Here is a 19,548-nt window from a genome sequence, read left to right as displayed (position 1 = left end):
GTTATCCAATCATGAGCACTGCTTATGTGGAGCAGCATGCCCGAGTTAAGTCTCTGTGTGCCAACAGAGCAATCTTGGGGGATATTGATAAGTGAAAAAGGCTGGTTGCAAAATAACATCTATGCCAGAATCATTTCATATTTAAGGACAAAAGTGAAACAAAAACTATTAATACAACTGTGTGTGCTCATGCATTTAAGTGGATAATTCCTAGGAAGGCCTAGAGAGAGAGACAGGTCTAGCCAAAGTGGAAGGGGCAGGGCTGCCGTATGGAGGAGGTACCCTACTGTCTACTATGTTTCTATACTACTCACACTTTACAAGAGTAATGTGTTTTTGCATTATTTGTATAGTTAAACTTTTGGGAGGGAGCTAGGCATGGTGGCTCATGCCTGCAATCTCAGCTCTTGGGAGGTGGTGGAAGGTGAACCAGAAGTTGAAAGCTCTCTGGGATCATAGTGAGCTGAGACCGGCATGAGCTACGTGAGACCTAGTCTCAAAAGAAAAGGGAACATTTCTGGCAGAGCACAAACTTGTAACCCCAGCTACACAGGAGGCTGAGGCAACAACTTCAAGATTCTCCTATCTACACTTCCTAAATGCTGGGACGATAGCTCTATGCCACCAATCCTGTGCCACTTATTCTTGTGTGACCTTGTGCAAGGGATGTGTGTCCCTTTTTTGGTCTCAGTTTCATCATGGAGAAGGGAGGGAGTTGTGCCCGGACAACTTCAGGAATATTTTACCAAGACTTTACCAAGTATTTAAGGATAACAGATTTAATACTTTGCATAACTTTAAGGAGCAGGTATAATCATTTCCAGAAAAGGGCGTGGAGTCTCTTGAAGCTCTGAAGTCCCTGAGAATACTGATCTTAGGACTGGTTCAGAAATTTACCTTCCTCCTCACAGCCGCTCTATATCCCTATGTCATCTTTCTTTCTTGAGCCTCAACCTCCTCCTTCCCCAGGCAAAAGCCAACAAATATCCCTTCCTTGTGGTGTTGTGTGTGGAGCTGTTAATTCATGGAGTCTTTTGGGGGGGGCATGGGGAGTTGGGTGTTAGGGATAGGGGAGGGAGCAAGGCTCAGTCTGGCCTCTACTTCTTCTATATCCTATGCCTCAGAAGATCTGGGGATATAAGCATGGACCACCATGCATGGATCACTGATGCAATCTTTACTGGGCTTCTATAAGATGACAAACCATGTCATAGGTGGCCTGGAACAGAAAAGAAGACAAAATCCGTGTTCTCAGTTTGTATTCTACCAAAGGGAAGAGAAACAACACAAAGCAACACACAGCAGCCAAAATAGGTGCTAGACAGTGATGAGTGAAGAAATAGTGATGTTGGCTACACGGATGCCTTAAGAGAAGACATTTTGGGTTTGGTTTACTGCCAAAATATCCCAAAATAAACGCCCCCCCCCCCCCAGAGAGAGAGAGAGAGAGAGAGAGAGAGAGAGAGAGAGAGAGAGAACATGCCATATATGCAAAGACTTGAATGATTAAAAGGAGCCTGATGTGGGACAATTGTGAAGCCACAGGCTCACTGCGAAGAAGTAGCTTGTAAGAAATCGAGTGAAGTAATATGTCAGTGAAAAGTTAGTAAATGTTATTGGATTCATTTAGTACAGAAGCTTTTATTGTATCCCCACTATGTGTCACCAATAGCAGTGGACACGGAGAATTCAGTGACTTGGTGCATGTATAATCCCATGTTCCATCACTATGCAAGACGCAGGTGAAATTTTAATTTCTATTCTTGTTATTATGACTGTGCCTTATGATCGCTAGGCTCAGTGTTTATTTTTTCCTCCAGCCTCTACGGCCCCGATCACTCCTCCGGACGCCAGGGTGCGCTGCGCAGTTCCTCAACTGAATGGCATCTTGCTCTTCCGTGCTTCCCTTCTCGCTGCTCATTACTTCCGGTAGCGGGCGGAAGCAGGGGCCGGTGGCTGCTGATGCCGGGGTCCGGAGGCATGGCGGGGGCGGGGCGGGGGGAGGTGTGCACGGAGCAGGCTAGGGCGACCCTTGCCCTGGCCCTATGAGCCAGGACCCTACAGGTGAGGACTTGTCCTTTTCGGCCCGTGAGAGCTGCGCGGCGGGCTCTTCCCCGCATGATACCCGGGCCTCACGAGCCCCGGTGCCAGGCCCCGCCCGCCCTGGGCTTTTCTTTCCGGGGGCGACCCATGGGCGTGTGTGTCTGCCTTTTGGCATCCTTTTCTTGTTTTGGAAGCAGTCTCCAAGAGGGGACATGTGCACTGTCTCTAACGAGGAAAAAAAAAAAAAACTTGCTTTCACACATTTAGTGACCCGGTTTAGCCGTGCTTTCTTTCGTTTCAGAACGCACCACAGCGTCTACCGTGGGCCAGCCCCAGGGCTACATCAATTAGGTGGCCGAAATAGGCCTGGTTGCTTCCAATACAGTGTAGAGTTCATCGAGTAGAATTAAACGTTAAACACAACCATGTAAGCGAACGTGTAAATAAAAACTGTGACAGATTACTATAGAAAGAACAGGAAAAAGATTTAGGTAGGATGGTCAAAAAAGATTTGCCAAAAGTTGACACTAAAGTTGTAACGAGAGAAATTAAAGCAAGTGCCAGGGAGAAAGCGTTTTTTTTTTTTTTTTTTTTGGAAAATGAAAGTTCCCCTGTGGTTACCCGGATTGACCAAGAATATGGCTTGAGGTTGGCTCAGTGTTTAAGAAGGGAGTTTGCTACATGCCAAGCAACTGTGGCCGGCATATAGAAGAAAGGTTTGTAGTTAATCCAGAGAGATCACCTTAAGTATACACATAGCTAAAATAGAGAGTTGCAGGGAAGGAAAGGGGTGGCTGGCGTGTTGGGTTATCGGTCTCATGAAGCGAAGGAAAGAATGCGAACCTTCGAAGACAGGGTGATGGAGCTGATATTCGAGATAGTTCTCAAAGGTGAAGATTTCAGATTGTATATTTCAGCCTGTGATCTGTCAGTCACCCAAGCTCTTCTTTCCTGGGGCTTACAGTGGCTAGAGGGAATATGTAAATGAGAATGACTGTGGCTGTGTTCCAGACACAACCAGAGGTTTCGGGCCCTGCCTCGTCAGGTCTCCCTCAGTCAGGTCTCCCTCAGGTCCGGCTCAGCATGCCATTTAGATCTTTATCCAGTGGCTTGTAGCTTGTGCTAGGATAAGCTTGAAACAGAGGGCTTGCAAACCAGTACTCTCACTGTATGTTGTGAGGGTTCGGTTTGTTTTGTGGTCCTGGGGATCTTAACCCAGGGCTACTTGCTAGAAAAGCCTTTGCAGGGAACACTCCCCCACCCTCACCCCAAGCTTTTGATTCTTTCTGATGATTAGTGATGTGCATACCTTCTTTGTCGGCCATTTGTACTTTATCTGGTGTCATTTAAAAGAACTGGGGTTTGTGGCTAGGAGTTCTTTAAATATGCTGAGTATTAACTCTTTATCAGATATTTGGCCAGTAAATATTTTTATTCATTCCGTAGGTTGCCCTCCCCTGCTTTTTTGGGGGGAGGTTGGGGGGGCGGGGAGTGTTGGTAGTGTTGAGACAGGGTCTCACTGTGTAGCTCTGATTGTCTGAGAACTTACTGTGTAGACTAGACTGGCCTCAAACTCAGAGTTCCACCTACTTGCTGTGTGGCCCTGGTTTTTTGAATACCAAATGGTGTTTGTCCCTGTATGTGAGCCTGTCAGGCTTTGGCTAGATGTCTGAGAAAAGCCTCATAATCATCTGCTTGTCTCTGGAAGTGACTTATGGGCCACCTAGAGGTGTGCTGCAGTGGTCTCCTAGAGGTTTCTAGGCCAGGTATCTCGACAGGAGTAATCATGGCAAATGAAGGTTTATTTTGTGACTCTGTATGTGTGTGTGTGTGTCTGTGTGTGTGTGTCTGTGTGTGTGTGTGTCTGTGTGTGTGTGTGTAAGTGTGTAGCCCAGGCTGGCCTTGAATTCGTGATCCTCCTGCCTCTGTCTCTTTCAGCAAATCCTACTGGTGTGAGCCACCACAACCGATGTGACTCTATTCTTTCTCATTGGCCTTCTATGCAAGTGATATACGTGCTTTGTAATATGTTCTGAAATCAGGAAGTATAAGGACTCCAACTTGTTATTTTCCATATCATCTTAGCTATTTTTTATTTTTTGAGAATGTATATTGCTTCTAGGGCAAAGTTTTGTTTTCCAAAAAGTGCCATTGGGATTTTGATAGAGATTGCTTGAATCCATAGATTGCTTTAGCATAAGAGCCCAGTGAGTGTGTATGTTTATGTTCAGTGTTACTTTAAAACCAACCAACCAACCAACCAACCCCATAGTCTTGGGGCTGGGAAAGGAACAAATGTGATAGTGTGCCTCCCTAGCACGGGTAAGGAAGGCCCTGGCTTCAATATCCAGCTCCCTATAAATTAAGTGTGGCTACACAAACCTGTAACCCCAACCCTGGAGAGTTGGGTCAGGAGGATCAGAAGTTGAAGGTCATCCGTGGCTGCATAGCAAGTTCAGAGCCTGCCTGGGATGCATGAGCGCCTGTCTCGAAAATAAACAAAGACAAGATGTCAACCTGTATTCTCATCTGGCCTTGAACTTGAAGTGATATTCTTGTCTCAGCTTCCCGAGTGGTGGTGGTGGTTTTTTTTTTTTTTTTTTTACTTGTGTGCCACGATACCCTGAGAGTGTGATTTTTGTGCTGTTCACATTTGATGTACTTGCTGGCTTATTCTTTGAAAATTCCTGTTTATACTTGGAAGCTATTCTTTCTGTATTGTATCCTTCCTTCAGACCTTTAGATCTAAAAATGTCAGGATCACACTGTAACTTTCTCCAGAGGGAGAAATCCGGTCACTGTTGTCCTAGAGATCCTGGGTTTAGGAAGAGGAAAATCTGTTTAGCGTGCATGTATGTATGTGTTCGAAAGTTTTGGTCCGTTTTCTTGAGTTCTGCTTTTATATTTTTTCATGCAGATATGTTATAATGGATCATCATGTTTCCACGATTAAACCTCGAAGAATCCAAAACCAGAATGTCATTCACCGCTTAGAACGCCGGCGCATCAGTTCAGGCAAGGCCGGAACCCACTGGCATCAGGTCCGAGTGTTCCACCAAAATGTCTTCCCCAACTTCACAGTTGTCAATGTCGAAAAGCCTCCTTGTTTCTTGCGTAAATTCTCACCTGATGGCCGCTACTTCATTGCTTTTTCCTCTGACCAGACGTCACTTGAAATCTATGAGTACCAGGGCTGTCAGGCAGCAGAGGACCTCTTGCAGGGCTATGAAGGGGAGATCTTGTCTAACGGCAACGACCAGGGGTCAGTCAGCATCCGAGGCCGGCTCTTCGAGCGCTTTTTTGTCCTGCTGCACATTACCAACGTAGCGGCCAATGGTGAGCACTTGAACCGGGAGTGCAGCCTCTTCACTGATGACTGCCGGTGTGTTATCGTGGGCTCCGCTGCCTACCTCCCAGATGAGCCTCACCCTCCTTTTTATGAGGTGTATCGGAACAGTGAATCAGTGACCCCCAATCCACGATCCCCGCTCGAGGACTATTCCCTCCACATCATTGACCTTCACACTGGCCGTTTGTGCGACACACGCACATTCAAGTGTGACAAAGTCGTCTTGTCACATAACCAAGGGCTTTACTTGTACAAAAACATCCTGGCCATATTGTCTGTGCAGCAGCAGACCATTCATGTCTTCCAGGTGACTCCTGAAGGCACATTTATTGACGTTCGGACCATTGGTCGCTTCTGCTATGAGGATGACCTGCTCACCGTGTCGGCTGTTTTCCCCGAGGTGCAGCGGGACAGCCAGACAGGCATGGCCAACCCTTTTCGGGACCCTTTCATCAACTCCTTGAAGCACCGGTTGCTGGTTTATCTGTGGCGCAGGGCGGAACAGGATGGTAGTGCAATGGCGAAGAGGCGCTTCTTCCAGTACTTTGACCAACTGCGACAGCTGCGCATGTGGAAGATGCAGCTCCTGGACGAGAGCCATCTGTTCATCAAGTACACCAGTGAGGACGTGGTGACGCTGCGGGTCACGGATCCCTCTCAGGTATGGGGTGAGCGCTCATGTCCTTGTGTGACAGGAATGCACCCCTTAACGTAGTGTCGATTTTTGCTATGCTTGGGTTCAGATTTTAAGTCATTCCTTTCTGTCTGGCATCATATACTGAAGTTGACAAATGGAGGGTAAATGTCAAGCCACTGCCACATAGACAGCCAACTCCATGGTCATGGTCAGGACATTCTCAGGAGCCATCGTACACGAGCCCAGATGCTGTAAGGTCAGGGTTTGGACCACATAGGTATAATTGTACTTAAACTCTATAAGACTGCTTAAATGGGCACTCCATGCAAAAATGGAAACCCTTTAGGGCTCAGCAGCAGAGGGTTTGTTTAGGATATGATGCTCTGGGTCCCCAGCACTGAAAAAGAATCTAACTCTGACACTGTAGGCAGGTATGATGGCACGCTTCTGTAATGCTGACAATCCCAGCTGTGGGAAGGGGGAGGCAAGGAGACCTTGGACTCAAGGGCAGTGAGTTCCAGACCTGTCTAGGCTATGAGACCTTGACTTACAAGATTAAAGGAGGGTAAGTGGTGGTGTGGGGGAAGAATGCAGACAGTACGCAGATGAGTTAAAGTACCTTTTGGAAAGCCAGGGAACCCTAGGTATTTGTATTTGAAAAGCTCTCCACTTCATTCAGCGTTGACTTAGTAAGAGGCCTACCTTTCTTTTTCTTTCTTTCTTTCTTTCTTTCTTTCTTTCTTTCTTTCTTTCTCCTCCTCCTCCTCTTCTTCCCCTTCCTCCTCCTCTTCCTCCTCCTCTTCCTTCTTTTTGAGACAAGGCTTCTCTGTGTAGCCTTGGCTGTCCTGGACTCACTTTGTAGACCAGGCTGGCCTCGAACTCACAGCGATCCACCTGCCTCTGCCTCCCCAGTGCTGGGATTAAAGGTGTGCACCATCACTAACTGGCTAAGAGGCCTATCTTTCTGTACCTTTGGCTCCCTTGCCCCAAGCCAGTTTTCCTGTTTTGGAAACAGAACAGTGAGGCAAATAGTAAACTAGGAAGTCAGCTGGCTCCACCTTTAAGAGATGCTATAGATTGCTGGGGTTGACTCAGTGCTTAAAGCCTCTGCCTGCAAGCATCGGGGAGTTCAGATTCCCAGAACCATTGCAAATGCCAGGTAGTTGTGGTGGCCTGCTTGTAATTCCAGTGTTTGGAAGGTGGAGACAGTCCCAAGAGCAACCTGGCTAGTCAGCAAGCTCTGTGTTCAGCTGAAAGACACTACCTTAATGAATAGGGTGGGCAGTGATAGAAGAAGACTGCCAATGTCAACTTCGGGCCTTTATATGCCTAGGGTTAGCACATAAAGTACTCACATGCATGCACACACACACCCAAACTCACACTCATACATACCACATATGCATGAGAAACATAAATAAATAAATAAAAAGAGGTACTATACAGGACATCATTTCTAAAGCCCTTGCTTAGCCTGTGGTAAAATATCTTCCAACAGGCTCCCCTCTCCCCAAATCAGAGTTTGTGCATTCTAATAAGGGGAAGTGATCAGGTTATTTTATTTTTAAAATTTCTTTTTCTTCCTTGTTAATGATGAGTGGTGTCACTGAGCCACAACAGCTGAACATCTAGTTCATCTTATGCGTCATGGAAGATGGGTGGTAGAGTCCTTGACTTCTTTCCCCTCCTGTCCTTAATTTCCCAGTCTGCTGTAGAGGGAGAGCTGGCCAATGCTAGTGTAATTTTATATTCACATAATTAGGAAAGATCCTGTTAAAACCCTGATATGATCAAAGTGTGTCCTGGTCTAAAGTTGGGACATGAGTCAGTCTTTTCTTTGGGTTTCAGCTATAATTACCTTTCTATTTTGGAAGGAATACGTTGTCTGTTATCACTGCACTGAGATTGTCCTTTTTCTCTTTAACTAAAAGGTGACCTAGTTTTTTTCTGGTAGTTATAGTCAGTTACAGCTAGACATGCTGCTGGGGCTGTGGCCTCTGCTCATGAAGTTTGAAACTCAAAACCTAGTCTCTGCCCTGCTTGGCCTCTTGTCTCCTCCAGTTTAATTTGATAAGTTCCAATAAGGTTAATGAGTGAAAACTGCATCCATAGACAAAGCCTTGGTAATGTTATGGGTATTATTCTCAGGTTGTCCTCCGGCCTCTTTAATTTGCAGCCAAATTAAATTTCCAGGTAACTGCAAAGTCATGTAAGAGGAGCTGTGGGAAGGACTAATTACTAGAGACAGGTGGGCCCGGTGGCTCTAGAGGTGAGATTAAGACTCAATCAGAGGATGATGAAATACTACTCCTTGTGTCCTGAAGACTTTGTAGACTCCTGCTGGAAGCTTGCAGATTCAGCTCACACTGCTGCATTCACTGTGACAAAAACTCAGACACCTGGAGCTTCCTGTCAGGCAAGGCCAAGCACTGTAAGGGAAGAGGCCTGGTCACCCAGGGCCCCATTCAGAAAAAGCAGTGACTGCCACTTATGGCATTTAAATGCTTTTCAGGTTACTCCTCTAATTTTAACTGGCAGAAATCTCAAATGTATCTTACAAAAGCACTTGGCTGAAAGAACATTTGTGGAGAAAGAAATGGAAAATGTGTGTCTCATTTTTCATTTGTTCATCTGCAGTATCCTGCGTGGATACAACTTGCCCAGGCAGTTTTAGCACACAATGTACTTAAGGTGTCTCTCTGCATGCTAGAAATATTAAGAGGGAAAAATAAATGCCCCTAAATTGAACTTTCAACTGTACACATAGAAGAGAAAATCATTTACCAACAGGCAGCCTAGGCTGCAAATCACTTTCTCAGCAGGAAGGAAAATTAAATCTGGCATTTTTAAAAACCTAAAAAAATTTTTTTAGGGTGGATTGGGGAACAAGTAGGGAATAAACACTTGGAAGAAAAAATATTGAATTTGCACAGTTTGAAATAAAAGATTGAAAGCCTTTTTATATCTACATGCTGGCCAGCTCAGTAATCCTAGCAGCGCACTGGCATGGGGAATCTGGTGGCATCGAGGCTCTCAACTGATGGAGCCAATGCTGCTTCCTCCATCCCCAGAAGCCTTGGAGGCATGTTCCCTCTTCAGTGCCAAGGCTGGGTCCCTGAGTGGATTGTTGAGTGGTGTGGACTTTAAGTCAAGTGGAAAGCTTCCTGGGCCTGGCTCCCATGGCTGCCTCTGTCCTTCTGCAGGCGTCCTTCTTTGTGGTGTACAACATGGTGACAACAGAGGTGATTGCAGTGTTCGAGAACACGTCCGATGAGCTGCTGGGGCTCTTTGAGAACTTCTGTGACCTCTTTCGCAATGCCACCCTGCACAGCGAAGTCCAGTTCCCTTGCTCAGCTTCTAGCAACAATTTTGCAAGGCAGATCCAGCGCCGGTAAGCTGTCCTGCTAGGCTTTGTGGGCTTAACTTTGAATGGTTGGCGTCAGGCTGGAAGCCATTTGCATCAGGACACTTTATATTGTGGTCTTAGTAGGTCTGCCTGTTGCAACCAACTCCTGTGTCATCCTGATATTTTTCCATTTCTGACGACCTATGTAATTATTTGTGCATCTTCTGGGTCTGTCTTAGACCATGTGTGAGCTGCAGGAAGATAGAAACTACATCTGTTTATTGCTATATTCTCAGTGGTTTATCGCCAAGTCCTTAACTATTTGTGGTTTGAATGATGGAGATCATTTTAGAACTTCTAGTTAAATATGGCATGTTGAACACATCCGTTGAGAAACCCCTCTAAAAATAAAGTGAAGGGATAGAGGGGTGGACTGTAAGAATAGAAGAGACTAACAGAGCTATTGATAGAGTTTTGGAAGTAGAAAGTCCATGGTGTCTAAGAACCTTCTTAGTATGTCAGCATGAAGGAAGAGTTCTTTTGAGCTAAAAGCCTCTGTTGAATCTGGCGTAGTCAGGCAAGGCCTCCTCAGCTTTCCTACCTAAATTGCTCTAACCTTAACGAGATATGGAAAATATCTCTTTTTGGTCCCCAAATAGGCCAGACCTCATTGAGCGGATGAATCAGAGCAAGCATTACTACTTCTGGGAAAGATGAGCAAACAGGTAACTTACTGCAGTGGTTCCGTGTTTGTGCACAGGGACAGTTGGGGCTAGACAGAGATTGACACCTCATCTGCCTATGCCTTCTCTCTGACACACCTAGCTTCTAGCAGCATCATTTTCTTCTTTGCAAGTTTTGAAGCAGGACCTCACTATGTAGGTACAAGTAGGGTACAAGGCCATGGTGGTTCACCATCCCAGCCTTCCTAGTGCTGGGATTACAGGTGTGGGACACTTCCCCTTCCTTTTTGGTGGCAGTAATGGGAATCTTCGTTCAAATTTAAGTTTTAAGTTACTCATATCATTAACAACTTACAGAAGGTAGGTACTCTTGTTTGCTTCCTAAACACCATGACCAAAAGCAACCTGGAGGAATGGTTTTATCCCAGCTTACACTTCTGGGCCACTCTTCATCACTGATGCAAGTCAGGACAGAAATTCAAGGTGGGAACTTGACACAGAATCATAGAGGAATGCTGCTTACTGTCTTGTTCCTGCCTAGTACAGCCAGCTTTTTATATAGTCCAGGACTACAGTGGGCTTGACCCTCCTTCATCTGTCAGTAATTCAAACACTTCACGGACTGGCCACAGGCCAGTGCCATCTAGGCGATCCTTCAGTTGTGATTCCCTCTTTGAAACTAACTAGTATAGTGGGTACACTCAGTGAAAACATCCAAGAGGCACGCTCCATGGGGTCAGGAAGTTAGATTTCTATTCACTGCTGTGTCCACACCAAGTCTAGTGTGTCTGCTGCCTGCTGATGGATGCGACAGTTAGGAGACAGAGGAACTCTTCTGCAGAGTGAGTCCCTCTGGAGTTAAGGAACACCACAGGCACCTCATGAGGAAACAGTGACAGGAGAAAAGTTGCAAGCTCATTTATAATGAGCTTAAAATTTTTTGATGCCACCAGAGACTGAAAGAGCATAAATATCCTCATCCGTCTTCCCCACAAAATGTATCTTGAGTAGATTTTGTAAGCTACCCTATCATAGTTTGCTTTGTTAAAAATGTAATGCACATATAAATTGAAATTATTATTTTTTATTCATGTGAATATGTGGCTCTTAATGCAAAATTGTATGGTAAAGGTTCTCTAATAGTAGTCTTTATGTAACAAAACAACCAAGTAAACTTGAGTAGCTTATGGATTAGCATAAACCATGCAAACAAACACAATGGACTCCTTTTTTTTCAAATATTTATTTATTTATTATTATGTATATGGTGTTCTTCCTGCATGTACACCTGTAGGCCAGAAGAGGACATCAGATCACATTACAGATGGTTGTGAACCACTATGTGGTTGTTGGGAATTGAACTCAGGACCTTTGGAGGAGCAGGTGGCGCTCTTAACCACTGAGCCATCTTTCCAGCCCACACAATGGACTCTTAAGACCTGAAACATTTGAGAAGCATCTTTATCCTAAAAGAGACCAAAGAAGACTAGGAAAGGAAGAGGCAGAATTGCAGTCACTGAAAAAACTAAGGGTGTAAATACAAGGGTATTCCTAGAATATTGCTGCTCTAGGAGATCTGAATTTGTTAAATTTAGCTGAAGAAATCTTCAAGGGGAAAAGGAGTAGGGAGTGGCATAGGGAAATGGGAAAGAGAATTAAAGGAAATTGAGAGCATTTGCCCTAGAGTTCTGTACCTGGCTGCTCCTAAGTAAGCGAAATGAAGGACCAAAGGTGTAGAAACAACTACTTTCTAACCCTGAAGGACAGAACTTTCTAGATTGGCAGGCCATCCATGGCTATTGAACCACCTGTTAAACTTTGAGGAAGTTTTGCAATTGGATTGTTGAACATAGCCGTTACTACATTGTAGTTACTCCCTGACTTTGGCATTACCCATGCTTCTGAAGTTATCGTTTTTGTAGTTGGTGGAAGCTACACAGTGAAGTGCTGTGGCTCGTCTCCGACAGCGTTCTATGATGTCACGTTGGTGCCTTGAAACTGGCCACAGCAGGAAGCTTGACACCACAGAAATTGGCAAATGCTACAAATCATGCCCCTCCCCCTGCCGAGAAAAATCACCCACTTTACCAGCACTCTGCTCAATCAAGTACTTAGTACAGTCAGTGAGGAAAGGCCCGCATGGAGGCATGCTGCCCAATTTTGGTATTGGTGATAAAGGTAAATTTCAAAAACTTAGAGCAAGAACATACATTTCACATGCAAAAATGTTATTAGAATGGTGTCAGATTTGTCAGTGACAATGCTAAGAGCTTAAAGATGCTACGATCTTGCCTTCAAACATTTTGTGAAAAGAATGATTTCAAGGGCTTGGGAATATAGTTCAGTGATAAAGTGCTTGTCTCTTGCTCACAAGGCTCTGGGTTCAGTCCTGCCCCCACACCTGGGCCACCCAGAAGAGACTGGTTTTTTTCTTTTCTTTATTTTTTTGAGGCAAGAGCAGTCCAGGCTAGCCTTGAACTTTGAGTTCTTCTGCCTTGATTATTGATTACTATGCCTTGTGAAGAGGATACTTTCTCATTTAGAATTCTATATTAAAAGAGTAGAACAAAAATAATTTCAGATCTGATCTGGAGCCTCAAAAATAAATCAACCTTTTATGTATTTTTCTGAGGAAGCCTTTGGAAAATGCATGTCGTAGTAAACCACAACGGAATGGTTTTTGGGCAACAGAGAGGGTCAGAGTTCTGAAGGTGCTGAAAGGGAAGCCACAGGACCACAGTTCACAGGTCAGACCTGAACGACGTAGCAAGGTGGAGGATCCGGTAAGGAGGCATTACAGGAAAAGGCCGAGCCGGCAGTGTCTGGTGGGTCTGAGTGTATCATCACTGCTTTTCTGGTAGGGTCGTCAATGGTCTGAGAGCAGAGCTGCTGAGGGCGACCAGGAGCTACCCATGGTTAGGCAGGAAGGCAGATAACATCAGCAGAGGCAATAGCAAGCCCAGTAGCCAAGGTGCTTCTGGCCTCTGAAGGACACTTAGTGAGGCCAGGTGACAGGATTGGAGAGAGCATGGCCAGTAATTGGAGATAGAGGCAGAGACTCACATGACTGTTCTACAGCTTCAGATGGTACAGAGAAGTGGCAAATGATACTGGTTCATCTTTCTGTCTCCTTGTGTGCCTCTGTCCACTGAGGATCGACCCTAGAGGTCTGTGGTGTGCTTGGCCAAGGCTGTGCTATTGAGTTATATCCCCAACCATCTTTTTACACCTTTATCTAAAGGAATCTCACCAAGTTGCCCAGGCTGGTCTAGATCTTGTCCTTGGACTTTCAGTCCTGTCTCAGCATCCTGAATAACTGAGATTGCAGACCTATGTCGCTAACCAGATGGCTTTCCTTATTTTAAACTGAGATATAAAAATGGCATGTTTATGTGTTGATGGGATGGATCCTGCCAAGAATCCTGCCTAGTATGTGAGAAGGCATGAGGACTACTGCCCACAAAGAGAGATTGGAGTGCTATGCAGGGACAGATGCTCTGTGGAGACCTTAAAAAGTTCTCTTTACCTTCTGTGTTTGTCAGTGACAAACTAGGGGGAGATGAGGTGGCTTTGGAAGACAGTGGGAGGCAGGCTGCACTGTGGAAGTACAAATGAGTATCCTTCCACATTGAAGGCCTATGTAGGGTTTGTGGCCATAAGGTTGAAAAGAGCATTTCACAGGCACAGAATCAGGAGAGTCCTACTGTAAAGCAGAGTTGAAGGTTGTTGAGCATGTATGCGGCGCAGCTGTTTCATGATTGGGCCACGAATTGTAAGATAGCTAAAGAAGAAAGCGGACATAATGGGTGTATGAGATGGAAGAATGTTGGTAGAATCTTTGGGGTTTGCAGGACTGTTGAAGTTGGGATGTGTAGAAGGTTGGGCAGGGAAGCTAGGAGAGCAGGGCTGGAACATGGGATGGTCCACCTGGGATTGCAGTGGTTGCAAGGTAAGGGTGAGGCTATTCAAATACAGGGTAGAGGCTGAGGAATGTCAAGCGAGGAGGTCGTGATGTTAAAATTAAGAGATGTTAGTTGGGCAGAGTGACAACAGCCAAGAGATTCCAGAGAGATGGCTTCTCCATAACTGAGCGGGTGGGAGCTGGGAGACTGAGGATATGGTGGGTACTGCTGAAGAAGAGGGGCTGCTTCAATGGACAGGTCCTGTAGGTTGTCCTAGATGCTTTGTGGTCATCACAAAGCCGTGAGCTAGCTCCCATAATGTTACCATCAGTGGTAGCAGGGACAGAGACACAGGGACCGTCACTGCAGTAAAGCCAGATCCGTGGCATGACTACAGAAAAGAATCTCAGGATGTGGCAGAATTGGAAGTCATTAGACATTTTGAACAGATTTAAGAACAGGGTTAAGACGGAGGTGTAAAAGGCACTCGGGGAAAGGGTGAGACATACCCAGGTGGATATAGGCTCTCAAATGAGAGTTGTAATTTAATGTCTTTAAAGTAGCTGTATATACTGGTTTTGGTGGCTTCTTGGTTATATCTAAGAGGGTTGCTAAGGAACCTTTTCTTTTCTGGCAAATGAGGTTTAGGATGGTTCCAGAGATGCACTGAGAGGAGTACAGCTGATAAAAGCCCTAGTTCACAAGAACTGCAGGGAAAGTTAAGATGTTAAATTAAAAAAACATATTGTATGTGTATAGTATGTATGTGAGTATGAGTGTGTGTGCCGTGGCACATGTAGGATGTTTGAAGACTGCTTTTGGGCTCAGTTATCTCCTTCACTGTGGGGTCTGGTGCTTAGATTGAGGTCAGGTCTTCAGGCTTGTGTGGCAAGCATTTCTGCCTGAATGTCAGACATGTGTATGTGAGTTTGAAAAGGAGGCGGCTGTTGAGAAAGCGTACCTCACTGGTGCTTTGTTTTAGGTTCAAAGACACGATTATAAATGCCAAGTATGGAGGGCACACGGAGGCTGTGCGCCGGCTACTAGGCCAGCTCCCCATCAGTGCTCAGTCTTACAGTGGGAGCCCCTACCTGGATTTGTCTCTCTTCAGCTACGATGACAAGTGGGTGTCAGTCATGGAGCGACCCAAGACTTGTGGAGATCACCCGATCAGGTACTTTGTCACCGTCACAGCTCCAAATTGCTTGAAGTGAAGGGCACTGTGCTTCCTCTTTCTATGACGTGGGTCAGTAGCTTACAGTCTCTTCTTGTGCTTTTGCTGGATGGAAGGGTAGGCTGTTTGTGCTGTGCGGGATGGAAGGGTAGGCTGTTTCTGTTGTGCAGTGAGGGCTTGGATCACTTAGGTGTTATTCTCAGAAGTTGCTCTTGCTGCTCTTGGCTCCCCATGAAAACATTTTATTCAGATAAGTGCTGTCTGCTTTTAAAAATATCCAAGGAAGCCAAGCTTGGTGGTGCATACCTTTAATCCCAGCACTTGGGAGGCAGAAGCAGGTAGATCTCTGAGTTTGAGTTTACTTTGTTCTACAGAGCCAGTTCCGGGACAGCCTAGCTACACAGAGAAACCTTGCCTTGAAAACAAAACAAAAGCATCCAAGGAAAGGACCTGTATTTTACATTTTCAATAACCTAATGGCATTCATAACAACAGATTTTGTATCCAGTGTATCTTACTCAAATTATTTTATCTATGTTACTTAGTAGAAAAAGGCAGAGGTAACTTTTTGCTGCTGTAATCTTTTGTTTCTCTGTTTAAGATCATTTTATGTCTATGAGTGTTTTGCTTGCATATGTGTATGTACACCAAATGTGTACCTGGTGCCCACAGAAGTCAGAAGAGGGTGTCAGATGCCCTGACCTGGAGTTATGGCTGGTTGTGAGCTACCATACTGGGAGTTACGGGTGATTGTATGTTACCATGTGGGTGCTGGGAATTGAACTCAGGTTCTCTGCTAGATCAGCAAGTTCACGTAACTACTGAGCCATCTGTGCTTCCAGTTCCTTCTGGTGGGATCTTAAAGCTAGCCCTAGGAGGCCTCATTTTCTTTTAAAAGCACTCCTGTCCCTCTGTATTTCAAGCCTGTGCTGTGCTGGATGCTCTGAAGAGGGGCTGCCCTGTCTCTACTGGGGTTGCCTGGCCAGGAGTGCTAGGAGTCCTAGGCTGTAGCTTGGAAGGTCTTTTCACAAGGAGACAGTAGCACTCAGAGTTCGTAGCTTTGTTCATTCCTTTTATCCCTCGCTTGCTCCCTCCCTCCTTTCCCTCTTCTGTAGGCTAGCTTTGGATTTAATGTACAGCCAAGGATGACCTTGGACTTCTCCCTTCCTCCCTGTTGTGTTATAGTTACATGTGCATTATCACATGTAACTAGTCAGTATGTTTTGTCATCAAGCTTCATTATGTATTGACATATTCTGGACAATTAATCACTGTTTATAATTTTCCTTTGTGAAATTGCAGTCAAATTTCAAAACTCAATTAAAAGTTTTTGTTCTATCATGGCAGGTTTTTATATCTATGATGACCCTCTATGTACCTACAAATTTCAAGATTACCAACTTGTGACCAGCCTGGTTTCCTCTCTCCCCACCTCCCTGCTGCTTTGGACTATTTTTCAGTAAATCCCAGTTTCCCTAGAATTTTACCCATAAACATTTCAGTGTGGAATTTTAAAAGATAACAAGCTTTAACAAACAGCAAACCCTGATAATATCCCATCTAAACAAAATTGACAAAAGCTTATTCCTGGGCCTGAGAATGTAGCTCAGTAGGTGCAATGCTTTACCTAGCCTGCGCCAAGCCCTAGGTTCAGCTCCCAGCACCAAACAGACCTGCAATCCCAGCACTGGGGGGGGGGGGGGGGGAGGAGGAGGAGGAGGCAGGAAGATCAGTTCAAGATCTTCCTCAGCACATAGGGGGTTTGAGGACAGCCTGGTATATGAGACCCTGCCTCAGAACAAACATTGTGAATATCACCAAGCATCTAATTACTTTTTCTGTATTGCTTATGAATATTCTTAGCACAGTTCGTTTGTTTGACACGCGTTCTAAGCAACGTTCATATGTATGTGGCTGCTACCCTTAAAACCTTAGTCTGTAACTTTCCTCTTTATATTTCTTGCAGTGAGATTATTGTTCATCACCAGGATGTTCGTCCTGTAGTGTGTCTCAAGTCTGGGTTCATTGCATGCTGGGGGTATTATTTACCATATTTCTCATTCTTTCTGCTTTCCTACAAGTTTGTAGTTAGAATTAGAAGCACAAACAAATCACTTTAAATAATAAACCCTGTATGTGTTGGGAACATTATGGGTAGGCTAGTGTGCTTTTTATGCAGAAGAGCACATAGTAGGCCTCATTTGATATAGTCAAATAGACAAATTCTATCCTTGCTGACTTCCCTGCTTTTCTGGTTTGAAAGGATGAGCCTAAGCAACCCACTGCAATGTTGTTGCTATGACTGAAGAGGCTTCTCTTGCAATCCCTTTGTGCTTTTACTTAAGATGAGAGTTGGAAGGGCGCTAAAGGCATCTGAGGAGGCAGTGCTGGCATACACATCTGGTCCATTTTTGTCTTTGTCAATATATGTATTTGTACATACTTTCTCTTGTAGCTTTAATCACAGTAGGCATCAGAGCGTGTCGACTGCTTTAACCGTAGGCATGCGTTTCCACTGTGTCACACAGTCCTCACTATTGCAGTTGCGTGAGAGAGCATGCACTGAGTAGATGCACCATCATTTATCCAGCCTTCTACCCATCTCGTTTAAGCATTTTTACATTAGAGCAACTCTGATAGTGCCTCATTAGTCACTTAAATTCTGAAGCGTGAATTTTTGGGGATGGGATTATTTTATCAAAAAGTATGAAACCCTTGAGCTCAGAGGTGACACATTTCCCTGGATTTGAGCAAGGCCTTGGATTTGAGCCTTAGCTCTGAAAAGTAATGATAGTAATAAAAAGTGTGAGCATCTTTAGATTTGTTTCTCCGTCTGCTTTTCAGAAAGGGAAACCAGAGCTTTTTAGTTCAGAAGGCTCCATTTTCTGGAATGATCCTCCAACCTGTTCTCTAGTTTCCCAGACCACAGGCCATTCAAAAACATCTTTTGTCTCACTGTACTAGATGGGAAATCCAACCTAAGCCACTTACCAGTTTGTGCTGCATCCCCAGCATGTGCTTCTACCTCCGTATGTGAAAACAACAGTCTTCAGAGAGAATTGATTTAATTTGATTTTTTAATTATTTTATTTATTGAAATGCTCTTATGTAGCTCAGGCAAGCCTTAAACTTGCTATCTAACTAAGGCTGGCCTTGAACTCCTGATCCTCCTACCTCTGCCTCCAGAGTGCTGAGATTACAGCATGCGCAACTCTACCTAGTACAAGAATTTGTTCTTAAAAACTGAAAATCTTAAAGATGAGCAGAATGTGTACACTAGCCGCTTATGGCTGTTGAGCACTTAATGTGAGGAGAGAGCAAGCTGAGATGAATGTATGTGTATGTATTGAATTTCAAGATTTAGTGAAAGAATGTGTGCATCTCATTTTTTTTTTTTCAGTGACTGTGGGTTCTAATGGTAGTATTTTGGATATATTGAATTAAGTTAAATATATTACAAGATAGATTTCACTCTTTGATCTTTAATGTGGCTAGTCAAAGATTTAAGGTTGCACATGAAGCTTAGATATACTGTTAGCATTTCATTTCTAATGCCATCTTAGACAGTCTTTAGTCAGGACCCTTTGGAAGTGGGGCTGTAATTCAGAGTCATCGTGAGAAGAAGAGACTGCTGCCTAAGGTCAGGAGTTAACTTCACAGTCGCTCTGCCTCTAAGCTGAGCTGACCAGCTAAGTGGCTTCCTGGTCCTGCTGAGCTGGGATGCTGCAAGATACCTTTCCCTTTCCAGAGGAACTGAGTGTCTGCATCCCCTGCAGTGCAGAGGTCAGGATGGCAGTGATTGCAACACCCTGTCCCTTTTCTCTGTAGGTTCTATGCCCGGGACTCTGGCTTGCTGAAGTTTGAGATCCAGGCGGGCTTGCTGGGCCGCCCCATCAACCACACAGTGAGACGCCTCGTTGCCTTCACCTTTCATCCCTTTGAGCCTTTTGCCATTTCTGTACAGAGGACTAACGCAGAGTATGTTGTCAACTTCCACATGCGACACTGCTGCACCTAGCTGCCTCACCACAACCCCTGCTTTACTCAATGGATGTCAGAGCAAAAGCTGCTGGCTGCCAGCTCTTGGTATTCCAAACTGGTGCACCTCACCTACAGCGGAGCCTGAGACAGAGGATGGGAGCATACCCGAGTGGGACTCTGTGCTCCTATGATCAGTTTTAAAGCTCTCTTGCTTCTCCCTTAGGAACACCTAGCACTAGGTCTGTTTGACTTTGTTTACTTAGCATTTTGTGTCTGTGAAGAGAGAAGCATTTATACCTTTCCTCCTTGGTGTCACTCTTCAGCATTATGGTGTGAATCCTGCAGCAGGTTAATCCTATTTACTCCTGAGAATTATGTACTCCTTTCCATCCCCCAACAAGCAGGGCTGTCTTTATAAGAGAAAATAATAAAG

At 44.9% G+C, this 19,548-nt stretch overlaps 1 protein-coding gene across 2 annotated transcripts; it reads left to right on the top strand.

Annotated features, from left to right (window-relative positions):
- Nucleotides 1-1,951: 1,951 nt before the first annotated feature.
- Nucleotides 1,952-19,202, top strand: Det1 (DET1 partner of COP1 E3 ubiquitin ligase). Of its 2 annotated transcripts, XM_051148750.1 has the most exons (5): nt 1,952-2,064; nt 4,961-6,053; nt 9,233-9,420; nt 14,943-15,134; nt 18,963-19,202. In XM_051148750.1, the coding sequence occupies exons 2-5, from the start codon at nt 4,971-4,973 to the stop codon at nt 19,150-19,152; spliced, it is 1,653 nt and encodes a 550-aa protein (XP_051004707.1). In that variant the 5' UTR covers nt 1,952-2,064; nt 4,961-4,970; the 3' UTR covers nt 19,153-19,202. The 2 variants fall into 2 exon arrangements, with proteins under 2 accessions (XP_051004707.1, XP_051004709.1); XM_051148752.1 differs by lacking the exons at nt 14,943-15,134; nt 18,963-19,202 and adding an exon at nt 10,035-10,123.
- Nucleotides 19,203-19,548: the final 346 nt, after the last annotated feature.

The sequence above is a fragment of the Acomys russatus genome, chromosome 7 (genome assembly GCF_903995435.1).
Source record: "Acomys russatus chromosome 7, mAcoRus1.1, whole genome shotgun sequence".
Classification (NCBI taxonomy): domain Eukaryota; kingdom Metazoa; phylum Chordata; class Mammalia; order Rodentia; family Muridae; genus Acomys; species Acomys russatus.
Note: the sequence above shows the minus strand (reverse complement) of the source record. Positions and strands in the feature narration are given on the sequence as shown.

Bases quoted from the DNA above. Each gene is read 5' to 3' on its own strand.
- Det1 (XM_051148750.1), top strand. From the start codon at position 4,971: ATGGATCATCATGTTTCCACGATTAAACCTCGAAGAATCCAAAACCAG. The intron at 6,054-9,232 runs GTATGGGGTGAG...GTCCTTCTGCAG, and splicing joins GGGTCACGGATCCCTCTCAG to GCGTCCTTCTTTGTGGTGTA. The intron at 15,135-18,962 runs GTACTTTGTCAC...TTTTCTCTGTAG, and splicing joins TGTGGAGATCACCCGATCAG to GTTCTATGCCCGGGACTCTG.